The 16937-nt window shown below is 35.4% G+C and overlaps 1 protein-coding gene across 1 annotated transcript in view; it reads left to right on the forward strand.

Moving 5' to 3' along the window:
• Nucleotides 1-16937, forward strand: part of FANCM (FA complementation group M) — a 64895-nt gene extending 47958 nt beyond the window's left edge. The window contains exons 15-23 of the mRNA XM_047075662.1: nucleotides 1617-1708; nucleotides 1823-1891; nucleotides 3520-3648; nucleotides 4627-4783; nucleotides 7708-7814; nucleotides 8576-9142; nucleotides 13551-13926; nucleotides 15821-16112; nucleotides 16694-16937. Coding sequence (XP_046931618.1) covers nucleotides 1617-1708; nucleotides 1823-1891; nucleotides 3520-3648; nucleotides 4627-4783; nucleotides 7708-7814; nucleotides 8576-9142; nucleotides 13551-13926; nucleotides 15821-16112; nucleotides 16694-16832 — 1928 coding nt within the window. The 3' untranslated portion in view covers nucleotides 16833-16937. The remainder of the gene's footprint in view (nucleotides 1-1616; nucleotides 1709-1822; nucleotides 1892-3519; nucleotides 3649-4626; nucleotides 4784-7707; nucleotides 7815-8575; nucleotides 9143-13550; nucleotides 13927-15820; nucleotides 16113-16693) is intronic.

Below are 16937 nucleotides of genomic sequence, written 5' to 3' on the forward strand. Positions count from 1 at the left end.
ATTACAGTTTTGTAATACAGCTTGAAATCCAGAATTGTGATGGTTCCAGCTTTGATTTTCTTTCTCAGGATTGCTTTGGGCATTTGGGGTCTTTTCTGGTTCCATACACATTTCGGGATTGTTTGTTCTAGCTCTGTGGAGAATGCTGGTGTTCTTTAGAAAGGTGATTGCATTGAATGTGTAGATTGCTTTGGGTAGTATTGACATTTTAACAATATTTGTTATTCCAATCTATGAGCATGGATTGTTTTTCCATTTTTTTTTATGTCTTTTTGAATTTCTTTCATAAGTTTTCTGATAGTTTTCAGTGTAGATTTTTCACCTCTTTGGTTAGGTTTATTCCTAGGTATTTTATGTTTATTGGTGCATCTGTAAATGGGATTGATTCCTTGATTTCTCTCTCTGCTGCTTTATTATTAGTGTTTAGAAATGCACCCAATTTCTGTACATTGATTTTATATCCTGTGACTTTGCTGAATTCATGGATCAGTTCTAGTAGTTTTTTGGTGTAGTCTTTGGGGTTTTCCAGTATCATGTCATCTGTGAAGAGTGAAAGTTTGACTTCCTCCTTGCCAGTTTGGATGCCTTTTATTTCTTTGTGTTGTCTGATTGCTGAGGCTAGGACTTCCAACACTGTATTGAATAACAGAGGTGAGAGTGGACACCCTTGTCATGTTCCTTATCTTAGGGGGAAAGCTCTCAGCTTTTCTCCGTTGAGGATATTAGCTGTGGGTTTTTCTTTGGTATATGGCCTTTATGATCTTGAGGTATGTTCCTTCTATTCTGGCTTTCTTAAGGGTTTTTATCAAGAAACGATGCTGTATTTTGTCAAATGTTTTTTCTGCATCTATTGAGATGTAAATCTTTGATTATGTTATTCCCATTGGCGTCAAGGACATGATTTATGAATGTTTCATTTAAGATGAAAACTTATTTAAGGTCTGGAAATATGTTTAATTTTTAAAAATTAACTCTTTTGCATAGTTTTGGATATACTCTGACATTTATATTTTTACCAAGTTTATGTTACATTTGAGCCTCCAGTATTTGCTTTTAACACTTTAATATTAAGTCTCTTAATGGGTGAGATCATTTTTCCTATCTTTATGTCAGATTTTCATTAAAACTTTTTCTAGCATTATATTTAACTACCAACTATGGGCAATATAAACGTATTTATGCAAATGTTATTTTAGTTAAATATGTGGTTATTAGCAAAAGTTATCCTCTTAATTTCCTCACTGGCGCTGTTTTATTTTTCTGTCTCATGCTGATTTTTTGGCCAAACTTCTGAAAAACTCTTTAAATAATGCACCCATCAGGGGTACCTGGCTGGCTCAGTCAATTAAGTGTCTGACTCTTGATTTTAGCTTAGGTCATGATCTCATAGTTCATGAGATCAAACCCCACATTGGGGTCTTTGCTGCATTGCATGGAACCTACTTGGGATTCTCTCTCCCTCTCTCTCTGTCCCTCCCCTGCTTGCATGCTGTCTCTCAAAATAAACAATAAAAAAAAAAACCAACTAACATTAAATAATGTACCCAATCAATAAAATAGATAGTTGTGGATGAACTTAAATCTATTGACCAGATTCATTTTTTAATAAATTATAGATGAACAATTAACAAGCAGTGAAAGTGAAGATGATGAGATTTTCCGAAGAAAAAGTAAAAAAACAAAAGGAAATGTTTTAGAATCCCCTCAGGTGAGTCAGTAATGACAACAATGTGATTATATAAAGGCTTCCTCCTTCCTATCTCCCCCGCCCCCACTTAAGTCTTTTTTTAAAACTTTTTATCTATTTATCTACTTTATCCAGGATGAGAAAAATGGGGAAGTTGCTTCCCCACTTCATGCTGTGAAAAAGCGCAGAGTTCCTCTAAACAGAGTAAGTAGATAATAGATAATGTATAGTAGTTCAAATTATTTTAGAGTAAATATTACAAGAAAAATATTTGCGTAGGTGAATGTAGGCGTATTTGATCTAATAGGTATATGGTTAACACAAGAATAGTAATTCCTATGTGATTGGAATTTCTGTTTCAAATTTATACTTCTTTAAAAACTATTCTTACTTTAGTCAGTACACTTCAGTTCACTAAATATCTGCTCTCTATCTACTGTGTAAGATGTTCAGGATACTACTATAAGTATGATATCCTGGAATTGTCTAAAGTCACCTACAGTCTTAACAGGAGAGACAGATAAGTAAACAGATAATTTCAATATAATTCTTTAATAAGTGATAAAAAATTATAAGCCTTTAGCTTAGTCCTTAGGAGTTCTGGAATGTTTCTTGAAGATATAAATACCTTAGAGCATATATGGTAGTAAGCCAGTGGGAAGGCTTGCCAAGGAAGCTAGCAGCTTAATGAATGACGCAAAGCAGGGAAATAGCATCTCTTTATTACTGGATTGTAAAGACAAAGAGTGCCAGGAAGTAAAATTGCAGAAAAATTTGGGTCAGTTTTGGAAGGCCTTATTCTTTCATTTGCTTACTGAATGGGTTTGAAAGAAGGAAAGGAAGGAGTTCAAGATGAGTCTCTGGTTTTTGGCTAGGGCTGTTTGGAATATGTTTCACAAATTGAGAGAAGGCAAAAAGATGACAAATTCAGTGTTGAGCATGTTTGAGTTTGAGGATTTTGTGGAATAGTGATGTGACAGTGTCTGGCAGAAATTGTCTGGCAGGACTGAATCTGCAGTTTAGGTAGAGAGCAGGTCTGAAGGCTAATGATGTTCATTTGTTATCAGTTTATAGCTATTTGATAACTAAAAGCTGAGATTAGGTAATATTGTGTATTTTAATTCTCTAGTGCAATTTAGGAGAAACTGCAAAATTACTAAAAATGTTATCAGCTCATGTTTATTTTGTATATACTCCTATAACACTTCACTAGAAAAATTGCTTTAGCTTGCTACCTTAACTAGAATGTCTGGCTGCCTCATCATAAATGAATTAAAATATTGAGAATGCTGGTGATCAATCCATTTTAAAGTAAAGTTATTCCTGTTATTTGAAATTATTTTGGTAAACTTTTGATTCTTTTGATTGGTTTTATGTTGTTCTGAAGAGATAGAGTGATAGGCCTCATTGTCAAAATTTGTCATGGTTTTAGTCATTTCTTGGTTGGAAAGGGCTGTACGTTGATGACTGATTCTGAGTTATATTTATAGTCTTCATTAATTTTTGTACAGCCCTTTAGGATCTTCTAGAGGAGATAAATGAAAACTATAAGTATTCATCATATGCATTTGATGTATACTAAATTGAATGAAGACTATAGTAGTACCTAATTTAGTGTTTTAGTACTTAGCATCACTTAACTTTTAAATTCTTAAGTATTATGTATTTTTAACATGGCTTTGAGTTGTGAGAGTATTTTATGTTTCTAACAAAAAATGTTAGGTCAACTATTTAAAAAGAAAAAGAAAATAAAAGCAAAAACCTGTGAGAAATACATTAAAATACAATTCAATTATATTTTCTTATGCAAGACATTTATTGAATTATTACAGTTAGAATTTTCATCTAGTGATGAGAGTGACAATTTTCACAAACAACATCCACAGTTAGAAGACTTCAGGGGTCATAACAGGAATGCAAATAGAGGCATCAAAGTCCAAAAGAAACAGAGTCACCTTAAGGTAAACTTTTTTCATTTTCTTATTTATATATATATATATATATATATATATATATATATATATATATATATACACACACACACGCACACCCATATATCATATGTATTAATAATAAAAATTAGGTTTTACATTAGTAGATTTCTTGTTAAAATGTCTTTATAGGAAAAAATCCAAAAATTAAAAATATTTTCACCCTAATTTTACTTGTTTTACTGGAATTAAAATCTCAAGGTGTGATAGTTTAGTTTCTTTTTATGTTTTGAAATTATCTTTCAGTGCTTTGTTATTTTGAATGACTGAATGAAGAAACTTTAGTGAAAATTTAAGATTCAAACTGAGAAAATACAGAGACAGAAATCTGAGTTTTAGATTATTTGTTTTTACAGTCAGTACATCATTTTTCTTACGTCTATGCGATACTCAAATCCTTGGAAAAGAATCCTCAGCACCTTTTTTTTTTCCTTTTATGTTTATGAGAGGGAGAGAAGAGAGGGCAAGGGTGAGGGCAGGGGAGGGGCAGAGAGAGGGAGACACAGAATCTGAAGCAGGTTCCAGGCTCTGAGCAGTCAGCACAGACCCTGATGCGGGACTCGAATTCACGAACCACGAGATCACGACCTGAGCCAAAGTCAGACGCTTAACTGACTGAGCCACCCAGGCACCCCTACACCTTTTCTTTTCGTAATCAACCTTTTTGTGGTGCAGTATTTTTCCTGGCAAAAATTAGCCAGAAGACTTGGGAAACTCTCTGCTTATTAAGAAACATCCAGCAAGCTGACATGCTGAGTTGTACTGTATTTTACTTACAGTAGAGTTTGCAGAGGAAAATTTAAATAGGTGTGCTACTTTGGCATTTCTTCTTGAAGTTTTCTTTTTCTTTAAAGCATTGGCAAGAAATCCATTTTACAAAACTATTTCCAGTTATGTAAGAAAGTAAATTATTTTAAGTGTGTTTCCTTGTTTTCTAATTTGTCACAGCTTGCAGCTAGAAAGTTTTTAGATGACGAAGCAGAACTTTCCCAAGGAGAGGCAGAGTATGTTTCATCAGATGAAAATGATCAGTCAGAAAATGAACAAGATTCCTCATTACTTGACTTCTTAAATGATGCAACTCAACTTTCACAGGATATAAATGGTAAATGATATAATGATGCTTCTTTTTCTTCTAGTTTTCAGTGCTTTTAACGTGATTATGTTTAAATATTTTAGTTTTTAAAGATGTTTGAGTTATAAAGGAAGAAAATTTGGTATGTCTGAAATATTTGGTCACTTTCATTCAAATTCTGTAATGTTTGCTTTATTTTAGACTTGGTTGCTTATAGGCTTCTGCTAATTTGATCAGATCTTACCAGAATGACCTGGTTGGCTCAGTGTCATATGTTCATTTTACAAGTAGTTAGTGACTACTGTGTGCTGGTACTGTGTAAAGTTCTTGAAAAAGCTGTATCAGTGGACAAAAATCCTTGCCCTTATGAAGCTTCCATGTGAATGGAAAGAGATAAACAGTATACACAACAGTTTACATAAAAATGAAAAAAAGAGTAAGATGAGGATTTGGAGTGGGAGGAGCTAGCAGTATTAACAATGGACATGGTGTAACTTTAAATAAGGTAATTAGGGGTAGGCTTCATTGAGAAGATGATATTTGATCAAAGATTAGAAGGAGATGAGGACTTGAGCAATGTTGAATGTTAAAAACAGGTGAGATACAAACCTAAATTTATTAAATTTGCCAAGTAAGAGAGATCTGCTTTTGGAAAACAGTCTCTCCAAACAATGCTTCAGCAGATCTTATATATAATATATTAATTACAGATGAGTCGGATTGGCTGTAATAGAAATAGGAAAGATTCTGGTGAGATTTTCAGTGTTCTAATCTTTCACAGATCTTGCCATTTATTTTGCTCCTGTACTCTCTGATATGTTGTAAGACAGCAAATTTTCCCAAGCTCTACTTGAGAGAAAAAAAGGTTTTAGGGGCACCTGGGTGGCTCAGTTGGTTAAGCGTCCAACTTTAGCTCAGGTCATGATCTTGTACTCTCAGGTTTGAGACCCATATTGGGCTCTGTGCTGACAGCTCAGAGCCTGGAGCATGCTTCAGGTTCTGTGTCTCCTGTCTCTGCCCCTCCCCTGCTCACGCTCTCTCTCAAAAACCAAAAAAAAAAAAAAAAAAAAAAAAAAAAAAAAAAAAAAAGGTTTTAGAGACTTAAGTTCTCAGTACTATGCCCTTGATACTGATATGACTTGCAGAATAAGGTTTCTTAGTATTATGCCCTTAATGTTCATTAACAGAGCGGCTTTTGAAGATGTGCAGTATTAATCTGGTGGGGAATATTGATGCAAAGGCAACAAGCAATGTCCAACTCATGGTCTGACTTATTTTAGTAGTATCACTCTAGCTTCACTGTTGAGAATGGTCTTCAGGGGAGCAAAGGTGGGAGAAGAGACCAATTACAAGTTCATTGCAGTAATCTAAGGAATGATACAGTCTTTTACCAATGTGGTAGCAGTGCCAGGGTCAGAAAGATTGGATTGTGGATACTTAGAGCTGCCAGGTTTTCCTGATGGATTTGAGAGAAAAAAAGGAGTCAGTGTGTTTGGGCAACAGGAAGGACATAGTTGTTGCTGTCTTATATTAGGCTACAGGTGGAGCCCTGAGGATAGGGAGTAAGGAGATCTGAAACTCCATTTTAATTTTTTTAATTTTTCAAAAGTTATTTTTTTAATCTCTACACTGAGTATGGGGCTTGAACTCATGACCCCTAGATCAAGAGTTAAAAGCTCTTCTGACTGAGCCAGCCAGACATCCCTGAAACTCCATTTAGACATAGTGCATTTAAAATATGTAGGATTTCAGGGATGCCTGGGTGGCTCAGTTGGTTAAGTGTTCGACTTCGGCTCAGGTCATGATCATATGGTTTGTGAGTTTGAGCCTTGCATTGGGCTCTGTGCTGACAGCTTGGAGCCTGGAGCCTGCTTCTGATTCTGTGTCTCCTCTCTCTGCCCCTTCCCTGTTCATGCTCTGTGTCTCACTCTCTCTAAAAATAAACATTAAAAAAATTTTTTTTTAAATATGTAGGATTTCAAAGTTTTTTTTGTTTTTTTTTTTCATTTGTATGACATTTGGGAAAAGGTAAAAACAGCAGGGACAGCAAATAGATTATTGTTTGTCATATGATGCATTTGTCAAGACAGAATTGTATCCTGAAGGAGGATGCATTTTATTTTATATACATTCTACCAAAAAAAAAAAATCCATAAAACAAAAAAAGTCTCTAAAGCTCCTAGATCTGAGTCCTTCTAAATAAGAAACTAGAAGTAAAGTCTCACTAAGTTTATAGGGATTTAGCATGAGTAAGGAGTGGATAGGTAATCAGGAGGATACCTAGTAGTTGATAGCTATGCTATGGAATGGAGGGAAGGGGAATATTATTCAAAGAAAAAATTATACATCTTGTTCCAAGAAGTGCGGTCATTAAATTAGTGTTAGCCTTGAAAATAACCTAAGTTGATTAATTTAATCACTCCAAAAAATGTAATGGAAAATGAGAGACAAAAATAAAATTGCTCTCTGATTATAACCCTGAAAGTATACATAAATAGAAACTCATGTGTTTCCCAGTTTTTGCTTGACAGCAAGTTATGAAACGACCTTACCTCCTAGCTGTGTCTTTTGATGTCTTTAAGCATATGTTTTCTTTTTTGCCTGCCTGTCTTATGTTTTATTTAGTACTTTCTGTAAGTACAGTCCTCAGATTTTCATACACATTTATTTTTCATGAAAAGACACTACCTTAATACTCATTTTCAGAGCTAAGGCAGAGAGCTTAAATGAATTGTCACAATCATGCAACCAGATGGTCTGATTTTGAAGGCAAAACTAACTTTACGGTTTTTAATAATTGTTTTTAAACTTGTTTCGATATACATTAAATATCTTTTGTATAAAATAATTCTGCAGGTTTGAATTATGTGGATTTGGAATAAGTCAAAGTTAAATACTCTACTAGTTTTCATTTAAATAATTCTGCTACTTGAAATTCTTACTATCTTATACAGATTCTGAAATGAGAGCTATTTACATGAAGTCTTTGCGTAGTCCACTGATGAACAATCAGTATAAAATGGTCCGTAAGAAGCATAACAACATAAATATTTTCTCACAGGTATGAACTATAGAAATACAGTGGAGAATTTCCTGATGGTAATGTTGAGATATGTTCCTGTTAATGAAGTCTCCATTTTGTTTCTAGTACTGGACTGTCAGAGCTATTTGGGATAATTTCTGCTCTGCCTCAGAAAGGTGGACTAAATGAATTCTCAGAATCCCTTTTAGTCCTCATTTGATCAAATTACCCTATCTTTAATTTGAGCTAATTAGAATATACTGTTGAATTGGTTTCCAATTAGGAGAATATTTAAAAGAAGTGAATGGAATTTAATCATAAGAGTTAAATTTTTAATTCTTATTTTTTCTTTTATTCTTTTATTTGTCTTGAAAATTATTATTTATAAAGATGTTATTTTCTAAAATTATAGATTATTTTTGATTTATGGACAACATTTTCACATTAGTCTTCTTTGTTAATAAATTGCCAGTATTCAGCTTGGTGTAATGTTCGTATCTCTGTACTTCCATTGTGTTTGTTATGTAGCCCTTATCACATTGTTTATAAATTGTTTATTTTTCTGGCTACCTACAAGAGACTGTACATTTCTAGAGAGTAAATCATTCTTTTTATAACCCCAGTCTCCCCATTTTTTTCCATAAAGCATATACTCAGTATTATGGTAGTTGAGCACAAGTGACTGAATTAATGAAGTAAGTGAAATAATCATAAAGATTTCATGTACTTAAAAGAATGTTAAATACATACTGGTTTTATGAAAGAAATTTATAATATGCTAATTTGTATTTTTACTGTAGATTCCTGAGCAAGACGAAACCTATTTAGAAGACAGTTTTTGTGTTGATGAAGATGAGTCTTATAAAAGTCAATCAAGTGAAGAAGAAGTGTGTGTTGATTTTAACATAATAACTGAAGATTGCCTTGCAAGTGGGAGCAAAAACTATAGAACCAGACGTGCAGTAAAGCTAAAACAAATGGAGATGAGACAAAATTGTGCACGTTCAAAAAAAAAATTATCCAGAATTATTTTACCCGGTGACTCGAGTGAGGAAGAAAACAATGTAAATGATAAAAGAGAATCCAGTCTTGTGGTTAACCCAAGCACTGTTAATAAGAGCAAACAGCAGGACCATTGTGTCAATAGAGTGCCTTTTGGGTCTTCATTGCAGTCCAAGGACCATTCTGATCCAACTGTTAATCAGTCACCAAAGCAGAGAGGACAGATACCTCTCACTTTAAAGGATGCAGTTTCTGATGTCTCAGACTTCAAAACTCGGAGCTGTAATAAAATTGAACCTACTTCACCACCATTCCCTACTGTTGATTCAAAGAAGGACTGTAGAAAATTTCCAATTCATATGAAGGTATGAATCAAATTAGAGAAAAAGCCTTATGTTTACCGAAAGGTTTTTTTTTGTCGTTTTGCCTTTTTAAGTTTATTTATTTATTTGTTTAAAGTAATCTCTGCATCCAATGTGGGGCTTGAACTCACAACCCCAAGGTCCCGAGTCACATGCTCTTCTGACTGAGCCAGCCAGGAGCCCCTGTTGTTTTGCTTTCTTTTGTGTTTTGTATTAAATAACTAGGTCAAACAAAAATTAGTAAGCGGTGAAATTCTTCAAACAAGAAAATAGCATGCTAAATTATATTGATAATTTGTATAAGGATGCGTAGGTTTTAATTTTTTTAATGTTTATTTATTTATTTTTGAGAGAAAGAGGGTGGGGGAGGGGCAGAGAGAGGGAGACAGAATCCCAAGGAGGCTTCACACTGTCAGCATAGTGCCCACTGTCAGTGTAGTGCCCTATGTGAGGCTTGAACCCACAAACTGTGAGATCATGATCTGAGCGGACATGAAGAGTCAGGGGCTTAACCAACTGAGCCACTCAGGTGCGCCTTTAGGTTTTAATTTTTTAAGTGTGATCACAGTTTTCTTAGTAAAACTCTGTAAGGAAACTTGGTAGTTTTATGAAAAGGAGATAGGAAAATAGGCTTCCTACAAGATAAAATTAACAGAAATTACATGCTCAGAACTAATTCCCCACAGATTAACTTTTCTTTTCCCCACTGAAGGCTTCAGCTATGTAACTGTCTTTATTGAGGAGAAGAGTTAGGGACACTACCTGATTTCCTTCATTTAAATTTCTCTTTTTAGAATGGTTAAGTATTCCAGTTTCCTGCTTCTCCTTGTCTTATTATTGCTGAAATAATCCATCCCTAAAACCACTTTTAGTTTTTAAGAGTTTATAGTTCTAGGGGCTTATAGTTTAATAAGAGTTTATAGTTATAGTAGTTAAATAGGGGTTAATTAAAGGTTTAGTAACAGGAATCCCTTACCTGTATATAACTGATTCCTTTCCTTGATTGTCATCTTGGAGTGAGACCCAGACCTAACCTTCTATTTCTCTGTAGTATTCGGGTGTTTCAGGCCATTGTGCTGTAGCAACATGCTTCAGTGTTGACCCAGGGGCACTTAAATAGAAGTTTACAGTTTTAAATTGTCCCCAGGCTTTTTTGCACAAAGTTATTTCTTCAAGACATACTTAGGATAAGGTTGACTAGGTTAAGTCTTGTAATAGATTGGGGAAGTAGAGGCTACTTCATTTCTCTGAGCCTCAGTATCCTCAACTGTAGTATAAAGATAGTAATCCCAAGGGTCAAGGTAGGTAATATGGTCCCAGATTCATGATGGTTCAACTTACAATTTTTTGACATTATGATGGTGTGAAAGCAATATGCATTCTGTAGAAACCATACTTCAAATATTGAATTTTGATCTTCTCCTGAGCTAGCAACTTGCTGTATGATATCCATCATGTTGGCAGCCACAGTTCCCAGTCACATGGTTACAAGGGCAAACAGCTGATACACTTAGAACTTTTATGTACCCATACAGCCATCCTGTTTTTCACTTTCAGTACAGTATTCAGGAAATTACCTGAGATATTCAACACTTTCTTATAAAATAGGCTTTATATCAGATGATTGCCCAGCTACAGGCCAGTATAAGTGTTCTGAGCATAATTAAGGCAGGCTAGGCTTTGCTAAGCTATGATGTTTGGTAGGTTACTTTAAATGCATTTTCTACTTATGATTTTTTTGACTTATGATGGGTTTATTGGGAGGTAATCTTATTATAAGTTGAGAAAGATCTGTCTATGAACAGTACTTTGAAAACCACTAAGCACTAGCTACATTTCTACGTTGGCATGCTCTAACTAAAAACTGGATTCAGGCTAGTAATACTTTGGGGACTGTGAAAAAAAGACACATAGATTTTTACAGAAATGTGTTTTAAATTTTTTTCTGTTACCCTATGATTCCATGTAGTATGATTCTTCTCACTTGAAATTAGGAGGGGAAGAATTTGAGGTAGTTTTGAGAAGACAGAAAATAGACTATCTTGTAAAAAACTGTTAGATATATAAAAAAAAGTTGACATCTATTTTGTCATGTATATTGCAAACAGTATTCCATGTCAGTCATTTGCCTTTTTGTTTATTTATGGTGGTTTGTGCCATAGGAAAAGGTAACTTTTTTATTCAGTCTCAGTTTTTTCTTTAGGGTTCCTGAACTTCAGTGTCATGTTTAGGAAGCCATTTTCTACTTCAAAATAACTAAGTAGTTCCAGTACTTTTGTTTTGTTCTTTAGTACCATTTTTTCCTTTACTACATTTATTTTTTGCTTTTTGGAATTGAATACTGAATTATTTTAAAGATTATTTTCTGAATGATTAGGATTTCTATCTTTAGGATATAGAAAATTGGAAAGAGTGCTCTTCCATCCTAGTAACAACAAAAAAAGCCGGATAGTCTCCAGAACCATGGTTTTATCTGAAACTATTATGGAGCTGAGGGTGTAGGACAACCAATTGGTCTCATTTCTAAGGAAAGACAAGTGTCTCCAAAGAGAGACTTATTGATTTGGGACATTCCCTGGGCTCTGTATAATTTGGTAAGAGGAATTGAGCTAAACTTTTAATAAATTGCAAAAGGCAGTGAACTAGCATGAGAGTTTAGAACCCCTGGGAATTGCAGACAAAAGGGGAGTTAATAACCATTTGAGGGCTCTTCTCCATAGACTCATTGGGTGTTCACAGGAAAGACTGAGAATCAGAGAAAGCCTCCCTTGCTGATGCCACGGCTTGGGGGAAGTGACCAGCAATTATTGTGGAAAAGGCAACAAACCCCATCTGGTTCCTTCTACCCTATTTCCCCTATAGAACAAAAAGCTTTAAGCTGCTGGGGATTACCAGCAGACCTTATAGCTATTCCTCAGGGCCTAGGTGAAGAAGACCCTTTACAGATGGAGGAAGGCAAGAATTAAAAAAGGTTCTGTACCTGAGACAGAGGCATGAAAACATCTTGGGCCTAGATCATTAGCTATCTCCAGCCCTGGGAAGGGAGGGCAGGATCACTGTAAAGGTCCTGTTTTGGGAACTGACAGACACAAGTCCTGTTCAGGCTGAAGTAGGAGAATAGAACTTACCCTCTCCTCCTGCCCTGCCACCATGCCACCCCATGCACCTAGCATTCCCTCCAACTAGGCTAGCAAGCACTTAGTAACATAAAAGCAGTCAACTGCTGAGAGAAAGACAAGAGTATGAGGAAAGAACCTCTCTAAGGTACAAGGAAACAGAGGAGATCGAAAGCTGAGAGAACATTTGGAAAAATCATCTGACAAACCTTGTCCCACCCTAAATCCAAATAACACTATGGGAGTTTGAAGCCTCTGGTTGTACCTAGGGTAATCATAGCAGTAAACCCAAACTCATCTCAACCTTTGACTAGACCATGATCCCTGGGATCATGACCTGAGCTGAAAGCAAGAGTTGGACGCTCAACCACCTGAACCACCCAGGTGCCCCAGATGAGGAATATCTTTAATGAGCCCATCAATAGACTTAATACAGCCACAGAAAGAACCAAGAAACTTAAAGCTAGGCCTGTAGAAATGACGCAATATGAAACACAAAGAGTGAAAAACAGAATGGAGCATCCAAGAACTGTAGGATTGTATCCTATAGTCTAAGATACATGTAATTGGAATTAAGAAGTGAGGAAAGGGGGGCGCCTGGGTGGTGCAGTCGGTTAAGCGTCCGACTTCAGCCAGGTCACGATCTCGCGGTCCGTGAGTTCGAGCCCCGCGTCGGGCTCTGGGCTGATGGCTCAGAGCCTGGAGCCTGTTTCCAATTCTGTGTCTCCCTCTCTCTCTGCCCCTCCCCCGTTCATGCTCTGTCTCTCTCTGTCCCAAAAATAAATAAACGTTGAAAAAAAAAAAATTAAAAAAAAAAAAAGTGAGGAAAGGATAGAAAATGTATTTAAACAGTCAATGGCTGAGAATTTTCCAAAGTTAATGAACACTAGCAAATGAGTATGTGAGTCTGTTTTGAGGTCTTTTTGGTATATACCTAGGAATGGAATTTCTGGGTCATACAGTAATTCTCTTTAACTTTTGAGGACTCGCCAGTTTTCCACAGTGGCTGCACTATTTTACATTCCTACCAGATATGTATGTTCCAGTTTTTTTTCACATTCTAACAACGTTTATTTTACTGTTTTATTTTGTTTTTAATTTTAGCCATTCTACTAGGTGTGAAGTGGTAGCTTGGTCCTTCATGTATATAGTCACTTCGGTCATACTGAAGGAAGAAAAAAAGAGTTAAAAAAAAGGAAATAATATTATCACTAAGAAAAAATCAACTTCAGGTGTTAGAAGTTTTTGGCACTAATATATATTTAACCTGAAACCAATATTTTCCACCTTTGCAGGTTGGTAGTGCCCTGGAGGATTCTAGCACGTCAATGGCATACTGTTCCAACTCAAGACCACATTTGGCTGGCACACATGCTTCTCTTAGACTTCCACAGGAAGGCCAAAGAACTTGTATTCTTGTAGATAGTTGTGAAATCACTTCTGGTTCTGAAGTAATTTCTTCCTTAAGAGCAGTTCATGGCATTCAAGTAGAGGTCTGTCCTCTAAATGGCTGTGATTACATTGTGAGTAACCGCATGGTGGTAGAAAGGAGGTCTCAGTCTGAGATGTTAAATAGTATCAATAAGAACAAACTCATTGACCACATCCGGTACCTACAGAGCATGTTTGAAAGAATATGTGTGATTGTGGAAAAGGACAGAGAAAAAACAGGTTTGTGTTTTTAAATGTTTTTGTTTATAAGGCTATAAAGTAACTCAGCTATTATTTAGTTCACTCTTCTACTGTCAGGATGTGGAAAACTCTTAAAATATAAATACCTGACTCATAAATGTTACTTCATATTTATACAAAGCCATGCTTTTCATTAGTCATTGTGTTTATGTTTTTGTTTCATAAATAGGTTTCTTTCTGCATTTTTTTACTCATTGTGTTTAAATGAGTTTGAGAGTTGAAGGGTGAGAAACTGAAGGCAAGTGAACCAGTATGTCTTTTTTCAGGAGCCCCAGAAAGGATTAGCGCCTTTAAGGCAGCAGTGGGAAAAGGGACAAGGATTCAGCGGGTTTAGGAGGTAGGATTAGCAGTAGTTGGTGAAAGGAGGCAAGAATTACTTTTTTTTTTTTTTTTTTAGGTTTATTTTTTTTGGGACAGCGTGAGAGCTCCAGTGTGTACATGCACACACGAATGGGGAAGGTGCAGAGAGGGAGAGAATCCCAAGTAGGTTCCACGCTACCAGCATGGAATCTGAAGCAGACCTCAATCCCACAAACCATGAGATCATGACCTGAGTTGAAATCAAGAGTCTGACGCTTAACTGACTGGGCCACCCAGGCATTCCAAGAATTACTTTTGTGTTGACCAGTTTCTTGGTCACTGGGCAGTTAGGTAGTGGTGCTCTTTATTGAAATTATGAATATTAGAGAAGAGCAGATTTGAGGCACAAGGGGTGTTCAGTTGAACACACTGAGTTCTTATTTGGTAGCTCAAATAGGTGCATAGGAGCTTCAGTTAGGGGATTTCTATGGCTCATATTTAATTGTAGGCGGAGCCCTGAGGATGGTGTAAAGGTCATGGAATATGGAATCAGAAGACACTGAGTTCTGGTGTCCCTACAGCTGTGTGATGTTGCATTGACAAATCACTCCCTCTGAGGGATTAATAATATACTTGTCCTATTCATCTTTCGATGTTATGAGGATTATGTGAAATCATATAGGCAAATGCCACTATGGAAGAGTTCAAGAATTATACAGTCATAACAGGATATAGTAAAAGAAGATAGCATAGTTTATGTAAAACATTGGTTTGGTAATTGAGCATTGTACCTTTTTATCCCCATGCTGTCACTGGTAAACTGTGGCCTTGGATAAGTCACACTTTCAGTAACCAAGTTTTTTTCTTTATTTTATTTTATTTGACAAGTGAGGGCTTTATATTCAGTGATCTCTTGGGTTCTCTTAGTGCTAAAATTCTATAATTTCTTCTTCACCAACATATCCTTTATAAAGGAAATAAATTTGGAATAAAGAGAAAAGGAACATTGCACAAGTTACGGGGGGGGGGGGAAGTTATGTAAAAAGTTTTGTTTTTCCATAATGAAAAGTGCCCCCAAAATGATAGAGGGTAGAATATGGAAAGAAATGAATGGGAAAGTTAAGGAAGTAAATTAAGAGGCAAGAGTTAAAGATGACATTAAAATGGGTATGCAGGGTTTTGAGTTATTCTTAGAATAAATACGTAAGATTTTGTATCAAGCCAATACTTGAGTTATTTATCAGTTCTAGCATTATGAGGAATTGTAAAGATAAGTAATATGGTCTTGGTCTTCATGAGTGAATTATCTAGGAATATAAGCTCTCCTCTGCCTACTCATCTTACTATTTGATACCAACTGAAGACACTCATAAAGATAGTTCTTATTTTAACTCCCAGGTATTTGAGAGTCACTTTAAATCTTTACTAGTAGGGTTTCTCATTAGCATAATGTGGCACTAATTTGCTTAATGGTTGTAGATCTTGGGATTTTAATAATATAAAATATAGCATTAATGATTCTACTTAATGTAAGTTACTCACATTTGCATTTTCCTAAATATGAAATATTTAGGAGACACATCCAAGATGTTTAGGAGAACAAAGAGCTACGACAACTTGCTGACTACCTTAATTGGGGCCGGAATCCGAGTTCTTTTCAGTTCCTGCCAAGAAGAAACTGCAGATTTGCTAAAGGAACTGTCTTTAGTAGAACAAAGAAAGAATGTTGGTATTCATGTTCCAATAGTGGTGAACAGAAATAAATGTGAAGCACTTCAGTTTTATCTAAGTATTCCCAATATAAGTTATGTAACTGCATTAAATATGTGTCACTGGTTTTCTTCTGTGAGAAAGATGACTAACAGGTATGTCAGTGTTAATATTTTTAAACGGTTACTGTAAAATGATTCTTAGAAATACTTCATAGAAATTTTAATATTATTTAAAAAACTAAAGATGTATAGTGCGTATTAGAGTATCTCATTCAGTAAAGACTTTTTGCTTCCCAGTGTTACAGTCACTGCATGAAGTTGAGGACGTTAATGGAGGGAAAAGATAGGCACTACCTTTGGGGAGCTTAGAGTCCTCTGAGAGCTAGACAGCGCTTATATTTGATCTTGCATTCTAACATTTCTGGGCTGTTTAGTTCTAGAACTAGAAAAATATCACAGTGCAGATTTTACTAGTTTTTGATTATTATATTGCTTGAAAAGGAAAATTTTAGAAAATGCATTATTTTAAATTAAAGGCCCAGGTAAGATGTTGAAATTGTTATAAGTGACTTTGAATATAGGGAATAAGTGTGTTTTATTTAAACCATGCTAAGGACATATTAACTAGATGTAAAATGCTTAGAAGAAATGATTTTCTTAAAGGCTTATGTTTGGTGTTCTTTAAGCAAATAAGAATATTGTGTTAAGTCAAAAAGTTCTAATTTATTTTTCAGCTCACCTCAAGAAATCTCCACATGTGCACAAGTAACTCATCAGAAGGCTGAGGAGATCTATAGATATCTTCACCATGTATTTGACATGCAAATGTTACCAAATGGTCTTAACCAAGGGAGACTACAATCTGATGCATAATGATACTGCTCAAGGTGTGGTTATGAAAGAACTCTCACAATACTAAATGCATTTCAATAATCATTGCTGTGGTCTGTGATAATCAGTTTAAAATATGTAAAATAA

Source organism: Lynx rufus, unplaced genomic scaffold, assembly GCF_022079265.1.
Source record: "Lynx rufus isolate CCGP_SWC_20201006 ecotype Redwood Valley unplaced genomic scaffold, mLynRuf1.p SCAF_13, whole genome shotgun sequence".
NCBI lineage: Eukaryota > Metazoa > Chordata > Mammalia > Carnivora > Felidae > Lynx > Lynx rufus.